The following is a 22,406-nucleotide window of genomic DNA, read 5'->3' as shown; positions in this document are numbered from 1 at the left end:
ATTGCAAGTCTGGTTTTACAAGGGTCGGCATCATTACATATTTATTGAGTTCCAGTTTTTCTTCATCATAGAGAGTTTTTTTTTCAAATACTTATACATAATACTATTAACATAATCAGTCAAAATGTGTAGCTGAAGGGGAGGAATGGCTCATGTAGGACCATCCTAATTGTAGGGATCTACCCTATCTGCCCCATCAATGCTCATTGTTAAAATTGTCGGAAAAAATTGTTTAGGAACATCCTGACCAAGTTCTTACCACATTTGAAATCAAATTCCACACTCAGGGAATGTCATTTGTCCCCAAAGTAAGTAAGTAGTCTTTGCTTGCAAAAAACGACCCTTTTCTCTGAGCCCAGTTGAAGGCAACACTGTTTTTTCGGCATTTTAGCCAAAACTCTATTCTATTAAAATAATCAGTCGAAATATGTCGCTGTAGTTGGGGAATGGCTCATGTAGGGCCACCCTAATTCTAGGTATCTGCCCCATCTGACCGCTCAAAGCTCGCTAATGCAATCGTTTTGCCCATTTCCCTACCTCCCCTTTCTGTGGTTCTGGGTTTAAATCTCCCTCTCCAAAATTTGCTCCCCCTCGTCCTCCTTATCCTCCTGATAAGATTGAGCTGAAAGTTATGTGTACATTTTAGACTAGGACCCATAGAAAACCATAACTAGAATGCTTAAGTTCAACAGGAGCTGTACCGCATGAGCATGTTTTCAGGTCAGCTGACGCTGGTGGAAATGGCACAAAATATTTCGGTAAATCTCGCTTCAGGCAAGTTGAATTATTATCATGAAACGTTTGTTATTCCTCTTTAATCTTAATTCCTTTTGAATCTTACAAATATACAGGTAGAAAGAGTGGTAGAATAATAAAAAAACATGCTTTTTAGGGCATAATACACGTAACATGTCAAAAAAAGATTTGGACATTAGTAGAGCAAATCATGTACTCTATTGATTGCCCTTGTTTAGCATCGCATCTCGAAAATCTCGAAAGTGTAACAAAATGTATCCGAAATTGCAACGCAATGATGAGGCATTTGGAATTTCGTTTTAATCTCCCAACAATGTGCTTGAATGTGGGCGACATGATTGCGCCTATACGTAAACAAGGTAATTCCGACACCTCTGGAGGTCAGCCTGAACCCAGGCTTGTTCCTTGCGTTTCAATTAAGTGTTTCCACCACATGGATGAAAACTTTAACTTGAGCCCCATTTTAACCTCTTCAAAATTTCGTTCTTAAAAATGTGGTCAGACAACTTACTCAAGCCCGTTTTATGAAGCGTGCTGGACGAGAGCAATTGCTTGACAAGGAGTCTTATTAGGGGTTTCTACTCTGAATTTGGACGAGCCGTCAACGATTCAAATTTGCACCATAGTTGTCCTAAGTAGCTTGACTACGAATGAAACATTTTTTCCACCAGCGACAGCTGAGACGAAAAAAAGCAATCGCAGCGCCCTTGATCGATCTATATATGAAGTTATCTATGCTAGGACCCTACTCCAGGAAGGCAACTGAAGATTGAGCAAGTGGATAGAGCACTACAAAAGGGCTTGTCAAGTGAACACGGTCTTGAATAACTGACGTTATTAATTGGAGTAAAATCAAAAACAATCTCAATAAAAATGCATTGTTCATGCATATGATTTAGACATTTTTCTATTCATATGCTTGTCTAAGCAAATATGGAGCCAATTTGATCGTGCGTTCACCTGTTCATTTTGTTGGGTTTTGTAACACAGGCCACTCAAAATTACTAGATAACTGAAAATTCAATTGGCGGATGGTGCGAGTTGACTGTGATGTTTGTCTTAGTTCTCCATCCCTAAAATGCCCAAAATCAGGGTGACGGACCTCATTTTTCCCTGCATTTCTTTCACTTAACCTACTCTCTATCATGAGGAAAGGTCAGCTTCGTTAAACTCAGTTTGAAACGCCAATTTTGCATCGCTGGCATTGGTAGGCAAGTTTGCCAAAATTTGTGAATGGTATACGGCACAGGTTTACTGACTTTTCTAGATGCTTGCTTGTGGAAGCATTTGTGAAAACATATTACTGTACTTCTAACTTTTTGGTTCGGACCTTTTACAACATCATTGCCAGTTACATCTGTCTTGAATTGAAATGCAGATTACCACCTTTTCTTAAATACACAAAATGACAATTTTATGGTTTCAACTCTTACTTCTACACATAAGTATTACCTCTTCGCTTGAACCTTATGTTGGCCACACTGAGCTAATCTTTCCTTTTGTTTACATCTGCCTTGCGACTTCCACTTCAAATGAAAAACACATCTACGATCCATCATGCCCAATCCCCATTGATGCCACGACCAAAGCTTCTTTGGTTTAAAAACATGATGCCCTATCGTACTCTGACGTGGTCCATCCTCTTGGTAGTCACTTGTGCTCTATCATCCTGCTCCTCAGATCAATTTGACGAAGAGAACTATGGGGTTAAATATGCGGATGAGTGCGAAGTGTGCAAGATCGTCAGTATGGAAATCACGGCTCTTTTGGCCGAATCTGCCCATAAACACGAAGTGCTCGAAACCGGATATAGCGTCGAGAAATCTCGGACGAAGACCAAGTACACTCAATCCGAATTGCGACTCCTAGAGACGATGGAAGCGGTTTGCGAGCGATTACTGACGTACAGTGTGCATAAAGAGCGTCAAGATTGGACACGATTTGCTCGCGGCACAAGTGAGACATTCCGCACCTTGGAAGGCTTGGTCGAGAAAGGGGTGAAAGTGGACATTGGCATCCCGCAGGAGCTTTGGCACAAGCCTTCGGCCGAAGTGTCGTACTTAAGGACCCAGTGCGAGGTTCTGATCGAGGATCACGAGGATAAAATCGAGACTTGGTACTTCAAGAAACAGGAATCCGAGTCCTTGGAAGACTACCTGTGTCGGCAAAGAGTCTTAAAGGCCAAGGATAGATCGTGCTTGGATATCCTTCCCGCTCAAGTGAAAGATGAATCGAAGGCTAGCCGTCAAAAGAAGAAAAGGAAGAAAGAGCAGAAGACGGAATTGTAGATGAAATAATTTCAAACTCCCGGCATTGTTCTTTCCGTTTAATGATCAATAATTACGCATGATTGCAACTAGGGAAAAAGGTGGTAAATAAAAATAAAAAATAAATGTCATACAAAACTCGGTTGAAGAAGAGGCACGAATTGACTTCTCTTCATTTCTTCAAATTCGTGTCTTCTCTGACCATGAATTAACGCGACCACGGCGGAACAACGAGTAAAAGCATGAAACATTATCGTCGCTTGCTCGACAATACGAAATCAGCACGGGAATGATGGTATTTCTTACAATGAGGGAAGAGGGTTAGACAGGAGAGAAAGAAAGAGAAGATCTTGAAAACGCTACCGTTCTTCAATGAACGCGACATGCTCTTTAGTGTCGAGCGTCTCGCGGGTAGAATTCGGCCAAAGTACTAGCAGGGATGCGCTTGAGCATCTCCTTAGGGAAGATGCGGAGCAATTGCCATCCAATGTCCAGGGACTCGAACACGGTGCGGTTCTCGTAGCTTCCCTGGGCGATAAAGTTCTTCTCGAACTTGGACAAGAACTCCAAGTAGAGCAGATCGTCGGGAGTGAGGGCCTCCTCGCCCACCACGGCCTTCATGGCTTGCACGTCCTTACCAATGGCATAACAAGCGTACAATTGATTCGACACGTCCGAGTGGTCTTTGCGGGTCATGCCCTCGCCGATGGCGGACTTCATCAAACGGCTCAAAGAGGGCAGCACGTTGATAGGCGGATAGATCTGTCGGTTGTGCAATTGTCGGTCTACGTAGATCTGTCCCTCGGTGATGTAGCCCGTCAGATCGGGGATGGGATGGGTAATGTCATCGTTGGGCATGGTCAAGATCGGGATTTGAGTGATGGACCCGTTTCGACCCTCCACACGACCGGCCCGCTCGTAGATGGTGGCCAGATCCGTGTACATGTAACCAGGGAAACCTCGACGACCGGGCACCTCCTCGCGAGCGGCCGACACCTCTCGCAGGGCCTCGGCATACGAGGACATATCCGTGAGGATGACCAACATGTGCTTCTCACATTGATAGGCCAAGAACTCGGCCGTGGTGAGAGCCAAACGCGGGGTGATGATACGTTCGATGGTGGGGTCGTTGGCCAAGTTCAAGAAGAGACACGTGGACTCCATGCTGCCGTTCTCCTCGAAATCCTGTTTGAAGAACCGCGCCGTCTCCATGTTGGCGCCCATGGCCGCGAACACGATCCCGAAGTTGTCCTGATGGTCGTCCAACACGGACTTGCCGGGCAATCGCACCAACGAGCCCTGTCGACAGATCTGTGCCGCAATCTCGTTGTGCGGCAATCCATTGGCCGAGAAAATCGGGATCTTCTGACCGCGAGCGATCGAATTCATGACGTCGATGGCGGAAATGCCCGTCTGGACCATCTCTTCCGGGTAAATCCGGGAGTAGGGATTGATGGGCTGTCCCTGGATATCCAAGTAGTCCTCGGCCATCACGGCGGGTCCTTTGTCAATGGGCTTGCCCGAGCCGTTAAACACCCGCCCCAACATGTCCTCGCTGACGGGCGTGCGCAAAATGTCTCCGGTGAACTCGCAAGTGGTCTTCTTGGCGTCGATGCCCGACGTGCCTTCAAAGACCTGGACCACGGCCTTGGAGCCCGTGACCTCGAGGACCTGACCGGCGCGATACGAGCCATCAGGTAGCTTGAGGTTGACAATCTCGGCAAACTTGGGGAACTTGACATTGTCTAAGATAACCAAGGGTCCATTGACGCCGGAAACGGTCCGATAGGTGAGGCGAGGCTGGGCGACGTAATCGCGGGTGATGGCCATGAACTGGTCCACCATGCCCTGGCGGATTTCCACAGTGGGATGGGGCGACATCTGGGCGACAATCCGGACGGTCAGATCCTGCGAGAAATGGATGAGATCTGAGTGACTCGGGCTTTTTCGACGGAACTATGGTTGGTCTGTCTGTCTCTGTTCCTCCCTCGTTCTGATCTGCTGTGCTACTACGATCTCAGAGATGTCACATGACAACACTTGCTTGCTAATACTCAGTACTCACTCACACGCTCGGTCGCTTCAGGCTGGCCAGATTGTCGAGAAGTTTGCGGTCAGATTTCGAAGTAAAAAAGACCAGATTTGGGGTGATTTTCAGTGCTTGGGGATTCGTCATAACAAAAAATTTTGAAATTCGTGACCAACGTTTTTGGAACACAAGCTACAGATTTGTCACTTGAGACGGTGGACCTAGTTGTTAGAATTACTTTCCACTAATGAAGTGTTTTTCCGCCTCCAAGTGTTGACTAGGATTTCGCTCGGTAAAGGATGCCAAATTTGATAAATCTGGCATTCAAAGTTCTAAAATGGCCAACGCCTAGAGTGCTGAGTGCACTAGTGCCGATAGTACACACATTGCAAGGAAAGGAGGAGGATTCTGTGTCAGGGATGCAAAAGGTACCAGGACCAATTTAAAGGGCAATGATTTCATTCACATACATGCCCACGAGGGAGCACACATGATGGAAATGAGTTAGGCTTCAAATCAAGATGTTAGCATTTTCCTATGGTAGTATATCTAAATTAAAACTCAGATTTTGCATTCGTTAGGGAGATCTGTGTGTATGACGTCGACGATGAAAGGCCAATTCCCCGTGTCGACGCGGTATATTCAAATGAAAATGACCCAAGATTTGAATTGACGAAATTCAAGTCAATCTTTGTTTTGAGGTATGCAACATTCAACTAACTTACCTGATGACTATGGGGATCAATTTTCATGTAGGCTATTTTTTGATGGGTGCTAACTCCAGATTCAAAAGGCATGTGGACTCAATGAGCTTTCCTGAAGATCCTGCCTACCTGCCTGAAGAAAAATGATGCCAAGTTCGAGGGCAGTCTTCAATTTTAATCCATCGAAACCATCTCAGTTATACATATGTAAATAACACCGATACTAATTGATAGTGAAGACTGACGAGAAAGCCTCTCGACTACGACCAATCGGTTAACGAAACCATTGTTCTTCAGATTGCAAATTACAACTAGTTTCAAGTGTTGCAATGTCGTTGAAGAATGCACTTTTGGTGGGAGCCTCGGGTGAGACCGGCCAAGAGGTCCTCAAACAACTCCAGCTCTCGCCTCTCTTCGCCAAAATCATCCTCATCGGTCGAAGGAACCTGGACTTGAGTGATGCCAGCAAGGTAGACAAGCCCTTTGAAAACAAGTCCCGGACCCGAGGAGCCATATTCTTTTCGTTCCTTATTTTCAGGTGGAGCAAAGGGTCATTAACTTTGACGACATCGACAGCCACAGCGAGGCCTTTCAAGAGGCGGACATCGGTTTCTGTTGCTTGGGGACCACCCGGGAAAAGGCGGGCAAAGAGGGGTTTATCAAAGTGGATCGTGATTACGTGTTGAACTCGGCCCAGAAGGCTTTGGCGGGCGGATGTCGAGATTTTCATGTGATCTCCTCACAGGGAGCTAAAGCCAGTTCCATGTTCCTGTATATGAAAATCAAAGGCCAAGTGGATGAAGCCCTCCAAGGTATGGATTTCCACCGGGTGTCTATTTACCGACCGGGTGTTCTCATTTGCGATCGAGCCGAATTCCGATGGGGCGACCGAATCGCTCGAAGCATCTCCTCGGTGGTGGATCGATCCCACCGATTCTCGATCCCCACGCCAGTCTTAGCCCAAATCATTGTCGCCAACAGCCTTCAAGTTATTGACCAAAAATGTGAGATCCTCGAACAAGCAGACATTACCAAAAGGGCCAACGTGTCATCGTGATGGATGGATGATTTCTTGAATAGAAAGCATTTATGGATTGGTGATCTTTCAGAATATGGATGGCCTCAGAAAAAGTGTTCCATATATTTGTCATAGATGTGTATTTTTGGCATGGATTACTTTTGGTTTTATGCTACCACAATTGGTGTTCTCGCCGCCGAGCCAAAATTGTCCAGTAAGGTTTGGGCTCAAAATTGGAATGCAAAGAACGCAATATTGAGTAATCTGAATCTGAGTAATTGAGCAAAACCTAGAGACACTAGGGGTCCAGGGAGGCTGAAATGTGTGGCAACTCAGTAATGAAAACAAACCGATTTCTCCAACGCCAGCCGGGCAAGGTTTGACCTCCAGGCAGAGTGAATGGCCCTTGGATTGGAGCAGAACATCTAGATTTTAATTGAGGGACAGTATAGTTCATGAGAGTGACCTTACTTTCGGTCCTGTTGAGCAGGAAAATCTCCTCAGATCAGTCTCAAAAGCCAAGCTCAGGATCCACATCAACTCTAACATTAAGACAGAGCATCGGTCGACTCTCGTAAGCCTTAGGCTCTTGAGGACATTTCCACTTTTGCCCGTTTCATGGGTTACCATTTGCAGCTTTGATTGAACAATTCAATTACGTTCCTTGGGGTAAACACTGTCAGACAGACAAACGGATCCCTTGAAAATTTGGGCCTTCCTTTAATATATCACTTCTGGCCCGCTCTTTTGAAACCACCTCAACCCAACCCTGAGCAAGGTGATGCAAGATGAGGGATGGGCAACAGTGGAGGCATGTCAATGAAGACAGATATGCAGGGTACAACTGGATGGCTAAAACTGAAATATGTTTCATGTTTTATGATCTATGCATTATTAGTAAGAAACAGAATGTCCATCTTTGGAGAAAAAGGGCAAAGGCCTTCACATTTTTGTGAAAAGATGTGTAAAGAACATTAGGGCACTCGTGACTTTAGCTGGCTGAAGCAAAATTTGTTCACCTTATGAAGCTAGTGAGTTACCAGAAGTAAGATTGGTTTCAACGTTGCAGCAGTGTTTCTTTGCTAGCTGACGGAAAAGAGCAAAAATGCAGGTCTTTATAAGGGCCCTTAATTGCGACGTCACACATCTCAAAGAAAACGGGAAGAGGCACGGTAGATTACTAAATAAACTACTAGTGCCTTGCCTTGAACGCAATTTCTTTTCCAGACATTATGTGACCCAGGTCACTAAACATACATAACATTTTATTAGAATTAGCCAAAAACAACACAAACACATTATGATTCAATAAAAAGGAATCTGCCTAACTGGCCATTTATTTGCTAGTGGCAGAGTGACTAAGTGCCCTCTGAAATGGGGAATGTAAAACATACTTCGTGCAGCGTAAGGCGTCTGTGAGTATCCTTCACCTTCATTTGTATGGGTTCAAAAGGAAGTTTGTTTTTTAGATTAGATTATAAATTTCAGCCAAAATGTGTTGAGAAAACGTGGAAATAAGTTTTAAAAATGTTTTGAAATGGTTATAATTTGATTGGTTATTCTGGTGCTTTGTAGGGTTTATAGGTCAAAGGCTGGCTTAATGTGCTTTTGTAAGGGTTTATTCCTCATTGGCCAAAATGAGTTTTCACATTGTCCTGAGATCAATACAAGATGATATTTTAATACAAACTCATACCTAAATTAGAAATTAAGTTTAGTTCATACTTTGAAACGTCCTGAAATCTTAATCTAAGACAAATTAGAAAAAATGTTAGTTAAGTTGTTAACACCAAATGTGCCAGAATGCAAGAAATTACACTTCTAGGAATGAAATGATACTCACCATAAACTAACTATCAGTTTAGGGCGTTTCTTTGCTTGTTATAAAGTTAGATGGCAACTCTATTGCTCTATTTTTAGTCAAGAGTATTGAACTGAAGTCATATTAAATAAGTATTGCCAAGATCACTTAAGGCTTGATTCAACCTAAAAAGCCCATCTTTCCATTTCCTTCTCTGAGATGCCAAAGCAACTAATTATTTTGTAATTCAAATTCCATGAGAAACCATTGCATTGAGCAAAATGTCTTCACTGCATTAGATTGCGCCCTCTGTAGTCAGAACTAGAGGGGCTAGTCGCTAGTCACAACTAGGGACCCTGGATGCAGAGACCCGCGAGGTTGAGTATACGTCATCAAATTCAAGCGATGTGATTGGCTACCAATTGCCAACAAACATGGGCTTTATTTGGAAACTTTCTGTCCCGTCCACCAGCCAGAGGTGAAAGTATATGGGACTTGTTTCTTGAGAGAGTCTTTGGAAATTTTCATGACAAAATGTTAATTTGAATAATCTAATGAAATATGTTTGCAATCTAATCTTATAAAAAATGGGTTCAGAAAGTATTCAGAAAGTAACAAAACTATTTTTAATAATCTAAAATATCATATCCATGAATCAGCTTGTCTTAAAGTAAAATTTCGCAGTGTCCTTGAAAAAATATTTTATGGTGCTTGTCATGACAGTACTCTTTCTTATACAGCGCATCAATTCGAAATCTGTTCGGAAACTTTTTAGTTCATCTGATCGCTTACTTTTTCGAAGTGGAGCCACTTGTCAAACCTCGCCCGTCTCTGACCAGGGTCTCTAGTCTACCTACCCAAAAACCTACGCCAAAATCGCCAGTCAGCTGTCATCCATGAAATCCAAAACCTGGGTTGGATGAAATGCTCCAAAGGCGTACTCCTGGCCTCTGGGGCTAATTTTCCATAGAATGTAATGAAAAAGGTTTAGAATCTGCATAAACTTATTCCTGGTCAAGCTTGATATTGACATGAAATTTTAATCCTTTTACCTTTGCCTTTGCCCAAGAGCCTTAGTATTTGCCTTGATCATTTATCAAAAGAAGATAGGTCCTTGTGTACGTATTGAAAGCCATCCTCCTGGTCGCGTTGTTACATGACAATCCAGCAGTCAGGACTGTCATGCGTGAGTCGAGGACAAGAACGTTCTAAAGCGAGAAAAGTCAAAAACCTTAATTAAGCAGATCTATCCCGGCCAGGTAAGGCATGGTATTGTGATAATAAGACCAAATAGTAGTAGTATAGACTGACGAGAAAGCCTCTCGACTACGACCGATCGGTAAACGTAGCTTTTATTCTTCAGATTGCAACAAGTTTCAAGTGTTGCAATGTCGTTGAAGAATGCACTTTTGGTGGGAGCCTCGGGTGAGACCGGCCAAGAGGTCCTCAAACAACTCCAGCTCTCGCCTCAATTCGCCAAAATCATCCTCATCGGTCGACGGAACCTGGACTTGAGTGATGCCAGCAAGGTAGACAAGCCCTTTAAAACAAGCCCCGGACCCGAGCAGCCATGTTCTTTTCGTTCCTTATTTTCAGGTGGAGCAAAGGGTCATTGACTTTGACGACATCGACAGCCACAGCGAGGCCTTTCAAGGGGCGGATATCGGTTTCTGTTGCTTGGGGACTACCCGGGGCAAGGCGGGCAAGGAAGGATTTATCAAAGTGGATCGTGATTACGTGTTGAACTCGGCCCAGAAGGCTTTGGCGGGTGGATGTCGAGATTTTCATTTGGTCTCTTCTCAGGGAGCCAATGCCAGTTCCATGTTCCTGTATACTCAAATCAAAGGCCAAGTGGATGAAGCCCTCCAAGGTATAGATTTCCACCGGGTGTCCATCTATCGACCGGGGCTACTTATGTGCGATCGAACCGAATCCCGATGGGGTGAGCGAATCGCTCGAAGCATCTCCTCGGTGGTGGATAAATCTCATCGATTCTCGATCCCCACGACGGTCTTGGCGCAAGCTATTGTCGCTAACAGCCTTCATCCGATTGATCAAAAATCTGAGATTCTCGAGCACGCCGACATCACCAAAAAGGCCAAGTGAGGACAGATATGCAGGGTATAATTGGATGTCTAGGACTTAAATATGTTTCATCTTTATGATCTATGTATCTATGTATTATTAGTAATAAACAGAATGCCCATTTTTTAAGGAAAAGAAAAAAGGCCTTCATATCTTTTCTGCATAGATGTGTAAAGAACATTATTGTTTATCCGTGCTTTGTAGCTCGGAACAGGCCTGAAATTGGGCTGGCCGCCATGCTTCTGCCGGCCTGCCTACTGGCCGGCTTCTCCATTTTCCTGGAGTCGGCCGGCCAGCTCCATCTTTTTCGGCCATTTTTGCTGTTGATTCAGGGTGTTAACGATGCCATTCCGATCCATCAATTCTTGAGCCTATTTCATTGCTTAATCTTACAAAAAGTGTTGCTGAAAGGTGCCAGAAGCGCTAGAAATTACCAAAATTGCCGTTTGGTTTGGTTAATCAACTCATAAGTCTCATCCGTCAGTGCTCCCATACAACTTCTATTATGTAATGAAATGAGGATGAACACAGAGTAATACCAGATCCCCAAATGCTTCTGAAGTGGACCAACACTAGAACATTGACATCTTATTCCTATTTTCGATCTCACCCCCCTTTGACCTCACTTCTTTGAAAGAGCATTTTTCCCACCGGTTCTTTTTCTATGGTTCCGTTCTCGCTCACCCTGAGCTCGCCCCTCCATTTTGTTCGCCCTCTGTCGTCCGAACGGCGGTTCACAAGCCAGCCTCGTCTCGTTCGGGCCAACTCTCCTCGCAGTCGTCTGACCTCCACCACCGATACACGAACTCTTAGTTCTCTTCCGATTCCTCGAGTCCATCACTCTTGATATCCCAAATCTACTACAGAAATGGCTCATCTCGCTCGATTGACCTGTTCCCGTGGCCTCTTGGCCCAATGGCAACGACCCGTGGTTTCGGCCGCTTGGACCAACCAGGTATTGAGCCGTTACTTGCCCATTGCCGAAAGGCCGTCGTGTCTGGTTATGTAGTCTCAAGACTCGAGAAGGGATTTGAATTCTTGAAACAAGTGACGATTAGGTTGAGTGGGCTTGATAAGGAGCGGAAGAGTCGTCTGGAGGTGGGAAAAGCATTTTGAGGGCCCTGTCACGGGGATTTGAGGGTCTTCAAAGGCTTCGGGTTGTAGCTCCAAAATGGCGTCGCCTTAACATCAGCTGTTGTTTAGTACACACTTCAATCCAACATGGCTTGACTTGAACCCATACAATTGGTCGAATGAGTTGGTTCTGATGTTGACGTATTTTATTTTGTTATTCCAGGCCCTGTCCAGCCCCGTGGTGAGCGCTCGTGCCCTTCAGACCTCGGCTGCCAAGAAGGACATTGATTCGGCCGCCAAGTTCATCGGAGCTGGTGCCGCTACCGTGGGAGTGGCCGGTTCCGGCGCTGGAATCGGATCCGTGTTCGGTTCGCTCATCATCGGTTACGCCCGTAATCCCTCTCTCAAGCAACAGTTGTTCTCGTACGCCATCTTGGGATTCGCCCTCTCCGAAGCCATGGGTCTCTTCTGTTTGATGATGGCCTTTTTGCTCCTCTTCGCTTTCTAAGATGTGTGCTTCGACCTAGCCTCCAATTTGTTGTTCGTTGCTAATGCGTGTGTGCGTGGCCGGGGTGGATGAACTCTTCATGCGCCCGGAAATCGCTCTTCGGATGTGGTGGCTACATTGATCTTGGCCCAGCCGCGCTGAGGTGTCGTGCGCATTTTGGAAGGCTACTACAAACGCGATCTTATTTGAGAGAACGGACGATTAGTGTGTAGGTCTGAGACATAAAAAACAACCCCACAAAAATATACCACATTTTCAGGATAAAACTGTATGAGCCAGTCTACGAAAAATATGAGAAATGTTGCTTTTAATACACAATGTACGTCTTCTCGAACGAACATCCTCCAGAAACCGTGTGTAAGACGAGTACATGTTATAAGTTAATTAAAAAAGGGATCATAACATCCGATCGAAAATCTATGTGTCTTTTTGGGGGATGGGGAATCATGGCGATTTAATTGCCCACCGATGAAGCAATGTGCTCTGAAAACAAAGCCATATGAAAATTTCAAGCAACATTAGTAAAGAATTTTTTTGAAGTGAAATAGTGTTATATGACGATCAAGCTTATTAGCAATTGTTCAAAGTCTTTAATTTCATTCGGTAACAAACAAGACCTTAATTGGTTGAAAGATGGTTAGTGAAATAAAGTTCAAAATTTGTTCCATTGAACCCTTAAGGGCATGGATAATAATCCTTTAGATCACTTAATCCTTTGGCGAAGTCAAAACCTTTTTGAGTTTCTAATTAGTGCGAAAAATTAAAGCTCTAGGGCAGATCTAAAACAGAAGAAATTGTGTCAAATAACGATTATTTTAGACAATACTTTTGTCATATCCACAATAAACCCCGATGAAGTAAATTTCCATCAATCTAGCAGCTGTCTCTCGAAAATGTCGAATTTACCCACTTTTTAGTAGTATAGTTATAACTAAAAAGTATCACGTCTAAAATGGCTGAGAATTTGTCTGATATTATGAAATGGATTGCTACTGGCAAATATCAGAAAACAATCCGTTGAGCTCGATTCCATCCATTTTACGAAAATCGAACTAGACCAAAGGTGTTTTACTAAGAACACTGAGGGAATGAGAGAGCTCTCGTATTCTATGTTGGGAAAGGCTAGGAAGGTTAAGACCGCGCACAGTATTCAGAGAAGGTACGAAACGTACCTGAAAGTGTACGTTTGCCAAAGGTTTTGTTTATTTACCCCATATGTACCACCAATCGAACGGCTACCTAAAAAAGAAGGCTCCTGCAAGGCTGCAAGGACACATCATGCCAGCCTCTTTCCGGCCACCCTCTCTATGTAGTTCTTCTTCTGTCATCTTGATTTCCACTTGCTTGCAATCAGCTGTTCTCATGCACTGATGCTGTGCTTTACTACTATCACTGTGTGCGGTACCAACAACAAAAAACATGCCCCTTCTCCGGATATCTGATACGTTGCATTGAACCACCATCATGATCCGTTCAGGCCCCAGGAAAAAGGGACCCGGATCGCCCAACATTAGCAGTCCTGATCCCAAAATCGTCTGATATATCCTGATATATGTGTATCACCATGGAAGTGGCATTACTAATAATCTTGGTGGTGCTCTTGGTGTACGTCTCGCTCATCTTCGTACTCCCCCGTCTCATCTCCATTATCTGCACCTTCTTCCTCCAATGCACGCTCGTGGCTCGTCGCATCAACCTTCAGGGTCGAGCCCTGGAGGACATCACCCTCTCCAAGCCATTGGCCAATGGCCTCCACGTCGAAATCAACCTGAAACGCGTGCGATTCGGCAGCAATTGGATGTCCAATGCCCACGCCTACTTGGACATTGCCGCTGAAGAGGTCGAGGTCAAAGTCCACGGATGCGGGTCCTTAAGCTCCTGGCTGGCCACGGCTCCCAAGGGAGCCAAGTCCGGCCTGGAGGATCACGGATCGTCGGGTCGAATCTCGTTCGGACGGTGGTTCGATCGAGCCGTGTCGCTCTCGAATCTGATCTCGTGCTCGATTACCAATCTGTCGTTGGCCATCGAGCTCGAGGATCCGAAGAAGGGTCGGCTGTGGGCCAAGACGCGGGTCAGTCATTTCCTCATGTCCACCAAACGGATTCACCATGAGAACGAGAAACTGTGTTGTCAGATTGGGCAGATTCATCAGGAACTGGCCGTGGATGAGTGCACTTTAGGCTGGGCGGAGATTCCCTCCTTGGAGATCCTGATCGACTTTGACTTGATCGCCCTCGATTTAGCTCAAGCTGAGATTCGGGTGCCCAGTCATTGGCACGGTTTGAAAGAGTGGCATCCGGCGCTGAAATTGCCCGCTTTGTTGAAGCAGGAGTTCGTGCTCAATGTCGATAAGCTCAAGGTCAAATGGCCGCAGAAAAACGAGTTCAACCTCCAATGTCACAGCCTTCGGTGTGGGTCTACCCGGTTCTTGGATTTTGCCTTACTGTTACTCGAAGTGAATGTGGAGCGAGCTCATGGCGAATTCAATGCCACCACCACGCAATTGAGCGTGAACTTACCCGCAATTTTGAGTGTTTTGGTGGAGTTGCCCGAACCCCTGAAGAACCAATCGATGGCGTTGACTTTCCATTATCTTCGACTCGACACCAAGGACATTGGCTCGGACTTTTCGGTCCACGCTATGGTCTTTAGTGACGTCCAGGGCGATGAGCAACGCGGACAGCAGCCTCCGATTTTGAAGGTCGAGAGCATTTCCTCATCGTGTGATGGTGATCGGACCCTTATCAATGTGCACGCCCACAAGCTTGAGGTCCATCTCGAATATTCGGTCATGTCGGACCTTTTGAGCTTGACCGCCTTGACCCTGGCCAAGATACCTAGAAGACCGATTTCAGTCACAAGCGTCAAGGATAGATCTCGGCTCTCACCCGTGGAAAGGCACATATCAGTAGGCTGTGACCAGATTTCGGCTGTGGTCACCGTGGATCCTCGTGGAAACGTAAGCTTGAGCACGTTGGGCCAGGATTTCGGCGTGAGCTTCAAAGGCAAGTCTAGTTGGGCGGCCACCATTCGAAAGATTTCCCTGATTGATCACACTCGCCTCAAGCGCCCGTTGGTCTTTCTGGATTGTGAACAGCCTTTGAGTTTGATCCGTGAGGCTCAGGCCTTGCAGGTCACGACCAAAAGCAATATCCGAGTCAGTTGGCAAGGCTACGCCCATTTAGCTTTGTTTCGGATGTCCTCCTTGGTGAAGGACAAGCTCCAAGGGCTGCCTTCGTTCTGGAAAGCCAATCCAGGACCGTCTAGTCAGGGTGCAAGCGTCAAGTTTTCCGCGGATTGCCCCAGTATCTCGATTCATCTTCACTTACCCGAGACCCTTATGACTTTGGTGTTCAAGAATCCCACGTTAACGCGAACCATCGAGAACGCCTTCCATTTGGGGGTGGCTAAAGGCCGGATTGGGTTCGATAAGCACCCGGATATTATCGGTTGGAGTGACTTGAACATCTGCTCGGCTGAGAATCAATCTAATCATCGGGCGGAGATGACCAAGAAGATTACCCCTGTGAACAGACTCATTGAGATCTCGGTGGTGAACTTCGAGATCTCGTTCCCCTATGAATACAACGTTCACAAGGCCTACTCGACCGATCTCTTAGGTACGTTCAAGTGGTTGAAGCGGGTCCATGGAGTGGACCAGTCCAATTTCGATCGCATTCATCCGGATGTGTTGCTCTACGCCAAGACGATCTCCTTCCAATTGGCGGACGATCCGTTCGAGGTGAGTTTGAGAGACAATTACGAGCTCCTGGAGGATGAGTTCTTCGAATCTCACAAACGAGCGGTGTGTTTGGAGGCCAAAATCGACGACCTCAGAAGAACCCACATTCTTCTTCCATCGAACAAGGTAAACGGAAGTGTTCAATTGTTTTAATTTGGCTACTAGAAGCTTGATCTCGTTTTCGATATTGCACAGATCGAGGAGCTCTTTGCCAACTTGTTGAAAAAGAACGCCGAGATCTACATCCAAAGGTCCAAGAATCTCCGCCAGAAAACCCCAAGACGAACACGTCTCATGCAGGCGTGCTACAACTCTTTGAAACTTCACATTTTATCCGATCAAAGTCTCGCCGGATGGGAGAACATGACCAAATTCATGAAGGTAACCACGCCAACGCTGGAATATGTTGAATGAATTGTAGAGCCTTTTTCTACTATCCACTATCCTCCTCGCAAACTTCTTTTTCCAGGGAGTCGAGTCGGACCTCGTTTGGCCAGAGGACATCTCCTTCTCCACGATCCTGGCCAAATGGGTTCGCTTCGAGTGCAAGAATGCCTTTCTGAAGCTTCGTGACTTTCCCCAACCTTTCATCGAGATGAGACACCTCCTCTTTTGGGGCAAAGTGGTTTTCGCCGACGAAAGTCCAGGGCCACGGGCCAAACGGACCCAAGCCCTGAAAATGGGTCATCCAGATTTCCCCGACGAGACGATCGAGCGAAGCTTGCAATCGCCCAAGCTCTACATGGACATAGCCATGGATATGGGCTACTATTCGTTCTCTCATGGACCTTGTTGGGAGCCCAGGGCCACGGGCCAAACGGACCCAAGCCCTGAAAATGGGTCATCCAGATTTCCCCGACGAGACGATCGAGCGAAGCTTACAATCGCCCAAGCTCTACATGGACATAGCCATGGATATGGGCTACTATTCGTTCTCTCATGGACCTTGTTGGGAGCCCGTGATTGGTCAGGTGTTTGCGGCCATGAACTACATCACGGGTCTCACGAAAAACGACCCATCCCCACCGCTGACTTGGTGGGATAAAATGCGATATTTCATCCATGGTCGTCTGCTCTGGTCTGTGCAATCCTACAAGGGCTATCTCCACACATCATTGGATCCCTATAACACCACCGAGGAGATAGAGCTCTCCTTGACGAACGCCAATTTCCAGTTCATCAACAACGCAGTGGTGAAATGTGACGCCCAATCGTTGGATCTGTTTGCTCGAACCGCCTCCAAATACGACGATTGCCGCCTCTTTCACACGCCCAATTTCTCCCTGTCTATCTACTTTGTGTGGCTGTGCCAGGGCCAGGCTAAGGATCATTTTGCGGTATCGCTTTGCTCTCGACAAAAGTTGCCTGAATTCTCTGCACAGCAAGGGCACGACTCATTTCGGGCCTTCCGATCGCACAACATGAACGTGCGCATCAATCTGGAGACGACCAAGACCTCGTCCCATGAAAAGCCCAAGATCCATTTGTACAGCTCCACCATTCGATGGATGGAGAGTCTGAAATGGTTGTTCTCCGGCATGGCACGCCCAGTGCGGCGAGGAGCCTTGTTTGGGACGCCTCCGGTGCGCAAGCAGAGCTTCTTCCGCCACTTCAAGGACGTGGACATTTCATGCTCGTTTAATTGCTTGGAGTTCGATTATTGGACCTCGGCCTCCATGACGAAGGGCATCTTGGTGGTCATCTCCAAAGGCTTGTTCTTCTCCGGGAAATATCGCCTTCATTTGGCCAAGGTGAACGACGGGCTCATCCGTCGTCCTCGCACGGCTTGGATCACCGAGTACACCAATTGCGAATTCAGCTCCACAGACGTCTGGTTCCAATGCATCTGGTCCAACAACACCTCCACTTCTGCCACAAGCAACATGAACAATAGCAATAACAACAACAACAACAATAACGCGGACACAGACACGGCCAGTGAAGGTGGCCAATCTTCATCCACCGTGTCCGAAGAGGGGGGTAGTCGTCAATTGGAGAAGAACTTCTTCTTCTTCGTCGAGAAGGTCCAATACAATCGGGATATTAGCAAATTCAAACAGCAGCAACAGCCACCGCCACAACCCTCCCAAACCCAGCCACCCGATGCATCCGCCACAAGTTGCCCTCTGCACTGTCTGATCGTAAATGGAGCTCGAGGGGCGTGGACCACGTCGAATCGGGATATGGCTTTTGCCCTCTACCAAAGCTGGCGACGAGCTCACATTCTCCGGAATCAACTCTCTTCGGATGGACTTAAGCCTTTGCAGCAAAAGGATATCGAGATGAGTGCTCCCAACACGGGCGAAGCAACCACCCCTGGGAGTCAGGAATCCTCTCCACCATTGGGATTGTTCCCCAAGAGGGGCGACGATGAGCTGTGCCTGTCCAAATTGAGTTGGAACGACAAGGCTTATGTGGAAGAGTTGCTGGAGAACCCATCCTGTACCACCGTTTACAGTGACGATCAGTACGTGAATGCCAAAGAAAAGGAGTTGGACGCCAAAACGGCCGCTTGTGGGAAGAACGATGTCCAGCAAAGGGAATGGGTAATCAAGTTCATCAATTGTCAGATGCTTCTCAAGGGCACCGAGACCAAAGGCTATCTGATCTTGAGTGCCACCAAGGCCGAGGCTTTGCGAACGATTCACACCCCGGTCTGGAAGGACGAGACCCTTCTCAGCAAGATCTCGTGGTCCGGAGCCTTGGAGTGCATGCAGTATTTCGCCACGGTCTCGCCCAATCCCGAGACCGTGCTCATCGATGAGATCCTTTGGGTGCCCCAAGAAATGATCGAGAGTCGAGAGACGACCAGTGCTACTTTGGCCCCGCAAGAGGATTTGATCGATGCGAGTAATCGATCCGTCGGCGGGGTGATCAGCGGCCAGAGTGGACCGCATCAACTCCAAAGGATTGTATCTCAATGCAAGTGCGAGTTCTTTTATGTGGCTTACGGGGATGATAGCGTAGAGGTGGATCGGGATTTGATCCCGAAACGCCCCGAGGAGTCACCATGGACGGACCGGGACGACTATGTGAATTGCTTTGCCCTGATCCATCACGATTTGAACGTGTCCACGAATAGTTTGCAGTATTCCATGATCCTGGACGTGGTGAACAATTTGTTGCTCTTCATCGATCCGACGTTTCGAAGTCGAACCGAGAACTTCCTGCGTCTCAAGTATCAGCTCATGCTCTCGAATGTGATGGATCAGAGGAAACCAATCGCTCAACTCCAGAGCCAAATTCGGTGAGTCGTTCGCGACGTCTTAAAACGATTTGAATTATTATTTGAAAAAAAAATCATTGTAAGAAGTTGTATTTTTGAATGAATTTTTTTTTTAAACTGATTACGTTTTCTATGAATTCAGGTTTAAATGAGTAAAATTTTAACGGGTTATGAATTGCAATGATTATGATTGTAAATGAATTTGATTTAGCATCATGATGATCTTTATTGAATTTGATTTGAAATGATGAAAAATTTGAATGATCAGGTTTTTTAATGATACTGATTAATGTGAAATGAATTGAAAACAAAACGACAAATTTGAAGATCTAAAATGAATTTCTTTCGTAATCAAGTTCTTAACGTGTCGTTCATTTGCGTTTTTGTTTTACCCTTTCCCAGGCAACTGATCTGTCAATTGAGGGCCCGAGAGAAAGATGTCTACTATTTCCATTCGGGTCGGAATCATGAGCGAGCTCTCGAGGATTTGGAAACCGAGATCCAGCGCCTCAAAGAAAGCGTGGCCCATATGAGTGAAGAGCTCGATCTCAGACTTCGGTGTCTGAACGATTTCCAACTATCTCAAAACCAGAAACGTCACCTTCTCCACAATGACCGGAAAGGAGAGCTCAGGTAAGGAGTAATCTTGAGCAGGTTCCGCCATTACAAGATCTAAAAGATTGAAACACGACGACGCCTTTGATGTACTAGGCAAAAGAGCGAGATTTTCTTCTCCCGAGCTCAATGGCGCTTAACCGAAACGGATGGACAATTGGGCATCGCAGACGCGGATATCGTGAACTTCTCATACTCCCGAGCTATCATGCGCGATGATTCCACGGAGCATCTCTTGGAGATTGGCTACATCACCGTCAAGAACCTACTCAAAGAGCAGCTCTATACGGAAGTGATCAGTCCCTCAGATCTCACCAATGTGCCCGTGGACCGACAACGAACCTTGCGAATGTTTTGCCGGTAACTAAACTCGTCTAAAATTGAGTGATTATTCTTGCCACAAAGTCACAATCTTCATTGTTGTCATTCTTTATAGAGAGAAACCTCCGGTGGGCGGGATCTCGGTGAAGGACCATTTCGAAATCAATCTGGTGCCGTTGTCTATTGGCATTACCCAGAGTTTCTACAAGAAGATTGTCATGTTATGCTTCCCCGAGCGACTGAGTGCGGATGCTAAGGTGGATCAGATTGCCCCCAAGGACAAGAAAAAGGCCGTGGAAGCGTCCAAATCATCTGCCAAGAAGAGTTCCAATTTCTATGTGGACGTGCCTCTCTGCAAAGACGACGTCGAGCTCATGAAGGAACGGGCTCAACAGAACAAGCTCTTCGTGTACATCAAGATCCCGGAGGTCCCCATCAACGTGTCCTTCAAGAGCGAGAAGGAGAAGAACAAGATCCTGGACGTATCCGGATTCCTGCTTCAAGTGCCCACCATCGAGTACCATAACGTCACGTGGACATGGCTGGACTTTCTCATGGCCGTGAAGAGCCGGACCAAAGACTCCCTGGTGTCCCAGGCCATCAAGCAAAAGCTGAGCATGAGAAGCACGCATGCCAAGAGCGAGGCCAAAAACAAACGTCAAAACGCGCTTAACTTGCAAGACGACACCGAGAAGGCCAAGCTTCTTTTCGGGGATATCAACTTTCCGCAAGGCGGCACTCGCAAAAAGAAATGAGCATGTCCATCTGTGATAATTTTTTTCCGGGGCAATGAATAATGTCCTTAATCTATATCCATCTTTATAAACTTTGGACAAGAGCTTTAAAAACCATCACAATATTAACTTGCATTAGCGGTTCCATCCCGCGCCTTGCACGCGACCTTTACCACCTCTACCGCGATGCTGACGACCACCGCCACCCCGACCTCGATATCCGCTGCCACGCCCACCCCTATGATGTCCACCCTCGGGCTGTTGTCGTTTCTGCCAGGGCGGCATTTCGGGAGCAGGTGCCGCCTGTTCAAAAGCTCGCCCACCGCGGTCGGGCACGCGGCCAATTTTAACCTTGGTCAAGCCGTGAATGCGGGCTCGTGGCGCTTGCCCACTGACCTTGGCCAACCAAGTCAAATCCGTGCGAGCGGCGAGGATGTCAGCCGGGGTCTTGGCCCGAAACTCCCATTGACACAAATCGGGTGATAAAAGATACCGCTGAATCTGAGTCTGATGCCGTTGACCAGATTCAGACCACAGAAAAGAATGGACCGTGGCATTCAAACGGGTCAGTAAGAGATTGCGTCGGGTTTGGAACTCGTGAGCCATCTTCTCCGAGAAACTCTCGATCCGGTCCCAAGTGCGGGCATCTAAAACCTGACCTAGCAAGGGCTCTGAAACGGTTGGAGCGCATTTCGAGGCCCTTGTCATGAATTGGCCGTTGAATGTGGGACATTGAAGAGCCTGACAGGCGTCCCGGATTCGGCATCTGCTGTACCGTACATCCGCCGTTGAATGTGGGACATTGAAGAGCCTGACAGGCGTCCCGGATTCGGCATGGGGGATCGCTCGAGACATCGGTAGGAGTTGGATGACGCGTCAAACGGGTAGCCATAAGCTCGGTCAGTAGGTGATCCAGGACCCAAACCCGATCTTGGGGATCGTCCAGATTGGGCTGAAGGGCGGCCAACGGGAAGTCGGCAGCGATTAAAGCTACTGTCAAATCCACCGATGAGGCAGGATCGAGTCCTTTTTCTCGGAGACATTGGTGGGTGACCCACTCTAACGTGGCCAAACTTGTGGGCTCGATGGGGCAGGTGGGGTCCAAGTTCAGCAAAGACAAACACGAGGCCACGGCGGCCGCCATGTGACGGGTCAGATTGGCAGGAAACCGATGTGGCTGGAGATATATCCCGGTGCCAGATGGATGGAACCAGTGATTGAGAAGCTGGAGGAGGCCTGATCAAGTTGGCTGATCTCCCGGTCAGCTGTTTGTAGANAGATATATCCCGGTGCCAGATGGATGGAACCAGTGATTGAGAAGCTGGAGGAGGCCTGATCAAGTTGGCTGATCTCCCGGTCAGCTGTTTGTAGAGCCGGCCAAGTCCTTTTCATTCTTCTCTACCTCTGCTAGATTCTCTGCCTCCTCTTGAGGACAAACAAGAAAATACGCTCTATGATGTCTACTTTTAACAAGGCATTTTTTGTTGAACAACTTATTGCAGATCCATTTTAAAACCATAAGTACA

At 46.7% G+C, this 22,406-nt stretch overlaps 7 protein-coding genes across 7 annotated transcripts; 5 read left to right on the top strand and 2 right to left on the bottom strand.

Annotated features, from left to right (window-relative positions):
- The first annotated feature begins 2,253 nt into the window (after positions 1-2,253).
- On the top strand, positions 2,254-3,164 carry LOC131888259 (protein canopy 4-like). Its single transcript, XM_059237068.1, has one exon. The coding sequence runs from the start codon at positions 2,289-2,291 to the stop codon at positions 3,042-3,044; it is 756 nt and encodes a 251-aa protein (XP_059093051.1). The 5' UTR covers positions 2,254-2,288; the 3' UTR covers positions 3,045-3,164.
- LOC131888257 (V-type proton ATPase subunit B) lies at positions 3,068-5,052 on the bottom strand. The gene has a single exon (XM_059237066.1). The coding sequence runs from the start codon at positions 4,902-4,904 to the stop codon at positions 3,414-3,416; it is 1,491 nt and encodes a 496-aa protein (XP_059093049.1). The 5' UTR covers positions 4,905-5,052; the 3' UTR covers positions 3,068-3,413.
- A 763-nt stretch (positions 5,053-5,815) lies between these two features.
- On the top strand, positions 5,816-7,033 carry LOC131888260 (oxidoreductase HTATIP2-like). Its single transcript, XM_059237070.1, has 2 exons — positions 5,816-6,226; positions 6,295-7,033. Exons 1-2 carry the CDS (start codon positions 6,086-6,088, stop codon positions 6,811-6,813), a joined length of 660 nt encoding a protein of 219 aa, XP_059093053.1. The 5' UTR covers positions 5,816-6,085; the 3' UTR covers positions 6,814-7,033.
- Positions 7,034-9,513: 2,480 nt separating this feature from the next.
- On the top strand, positions 9,514-10,802 carry LOC131888262 (oxidoreductase HTATIP2-like). The gene is made up of 3 exons (XM_059237071.1): positions 9,514-9,834; positions 9,939-10,104; positions 10,172-10,802. Exons 2-3 carry the CDS (start codon positions 9,964-9,966, stop codon positions 10,679-10,681), a joined length of 651 nt encoding a protein of 216 aa, XP_059093054.1. The 5' UTR covers positions 9,514-9,834; positions 9,939-9,963; the 3' UTR covers positions 10,682-10,802.
- Positions 10,803-11,410: 608 nt separating this feature from the next.
- On the top strand, positions 11,411-12,658 carry LOC131888263 (ATP synthase lipid-binding protein, mitochondrial-like). Its single transcript, XM_059237072.1, has 2 exons — positions 11,411-11,615; positions 11,958-12,658. Exons 1-2 carry the CDS (start codon positions 11,529-11,531, stop codon positions 12,240-12,242), a joined length of 372 nt encoding a protein of 123 aa, XP_059093055.1. The 5' UTR covers positions 11,411-11,528; the 3' UTR covers positions 12,243-12,658.
- Positions 12,659-13,660: 1,002 nt separating this feature from the next.
- On the top strand, positions 13,661-20,956 carry LOC131888264 (protein hobbit-like). The gene is made up of 7 exons (XM_059237073.1): positions 13,661-16,110; positions 16,180-16,365; positions 16,454-16,674; positions 16,835-19,231; positions 19,613-19,843; positions 19,922-20,185; positions 20,262-20,956. The coding sequence occupies exons 1-7, from the start codon at positions 13,795-13,797 to the stop codon at positions 20,899-20,901; spliced, it is 6,255 nt and encodes a 2,084-aa protein (XP_059093056.1). The 5' UTR covers positions 13,661-13,794; the 3' UTR covers positions 20,902-20,956.
- LOC131888258 (protein FAM98A-like) lies at positions 20,907-22,150 on the bottom strand. Its single transcript, XM_059237067.1, has 2 exons — positions 21,699-22,150; positions 20,907-21,628 (listed from the first exon to the last, which is right to left on the bottom strand). Exons 1-2 carry the CDS (start codon positions 22,022-22,024, stop codon positions 21,016-21,018), a joined length of 939 nt encoding a protein of 312 aa, XP_059093050.1. The 5' UTR covers positions 22,025-22,150; the 3' UTR covers positions 20,907-21,015.
- Between the last annotated feature and the right edge of the window lie 256 nt (positions 22,151-22,406).

This window comes from Tigriopus californicus, chromosome 10 (genome assembly GCF_007210705.1).
Source record: "Tigriopus californicus strain San Diego chromosome 10, Tcal_SD_v2.1, whole genome shotgun sequence".
Classification (NCBI taxonomy): domain Eukaryota; kingdom Metazoa; phylum Arthropoda; class Copepoda; order Harpacticoida; family Harpacticidae; genus Tigriopus; species Tigriopus californicus.
This window is presented reverse-complemented; position numbering and strand designations above follow the sequence as displayed.

Excerpts from the sequence above, each read along its gene's own strand:
- LOC131888259 (XM_059237068.1), top strand. The coding sequence starts at position 2,289 with ATGAAAAACACATCTACGATCCATCATGCCCAATCCCCATTGATGCCA.
- LOC131888257 (XM_059237066.1), bottom strand. The coding sequence starts at position 4,904 with ATGTCGCCCCATCCCACTGTGGAAATCCGCCAGGGCATGGTGGACCAG.
- LOC131888260 (XM_059237070.1), top strand. The coding sequence starts at position 6,086 with ATGTCGTTGAAGAATGCACTTTTGGTGGGAGCCTCGGGTGAGACCGGC. Across the intron at positions 6,227-6,294 it reads ACTTGAGTGATGCCAGCAAG|GTGGAGCAAAGGGTCATTAA; the intron begins GTAGACAAGCCC and ends CCTTATTTTCAG.
- LOC131888262 (XM_059237071.1), top strand. The coding sequence starts at position 9,964 with ATGTCGTTGAAGAATGCACTTTTGGTGGGAGCCTCGGGTGAGACCGGC. Across the intron at positions 10,105-10,171 it reads ACTTGAGTGATGCCAGCAAG|GTGGAGCAAAGGGTCATTGA; the intron begins GTAGACAAGCCC and ends CCTTATTTTCAG.
- LOC131888263 (XM_059237072.1), top strand. The coding sequence starts at position 11,529 with ATGGCTCATCTCGCTCGATTGACCTGTTCCCGTGGCCTCTTGGCCCAA. Across the intron at positions 11,616-11,957 it reads CGGCCGCTTGGACCAACCAG|GCCCTGTCCAGCCCCGTGGT; the intron begins GTATTGAGCCGT and ends TTGTTATTCCAG.
- LOC131888264 (XM_059237073.1), top strand. The coding sequence starts at position 13,795 with ATGTGTATCACCATGGAAGTGGCATTACTAATAATCTTGGTGGTGCTC. Across the intron at positions 19,844-19,921 it reads GACCGGAAAGGAGAGCTCAG|GCAAAAGAGCGAGATTTTCT; the intron begins GTAAGGAGTAAT and ends TTGATGTACTAG. Across the intron at positions 20,186-20,261 it reads ACCTTGCGAATGTTTTGCCG|AGAGAAACCTCCGGTGGGCG; the intron begins GTAACTAAACTC and ends CATTCTTTATAG.
- LOC131888258 (XM_059237067.1), bottom strand. The coding sequence starts at position 22,024 with ATGGCGGCCGCCGTGGCCTCGTGTTTGTCTTTGCTGAACTTGGACCCC. Across the intron at positions 21,629-21,698 it reads CCATGCCGAATCCGGGACGC|CTGTCAGGCTCTTCAATGTC; the intron begins CTGTCAGGCTCT and ends AATCCGGGACGC.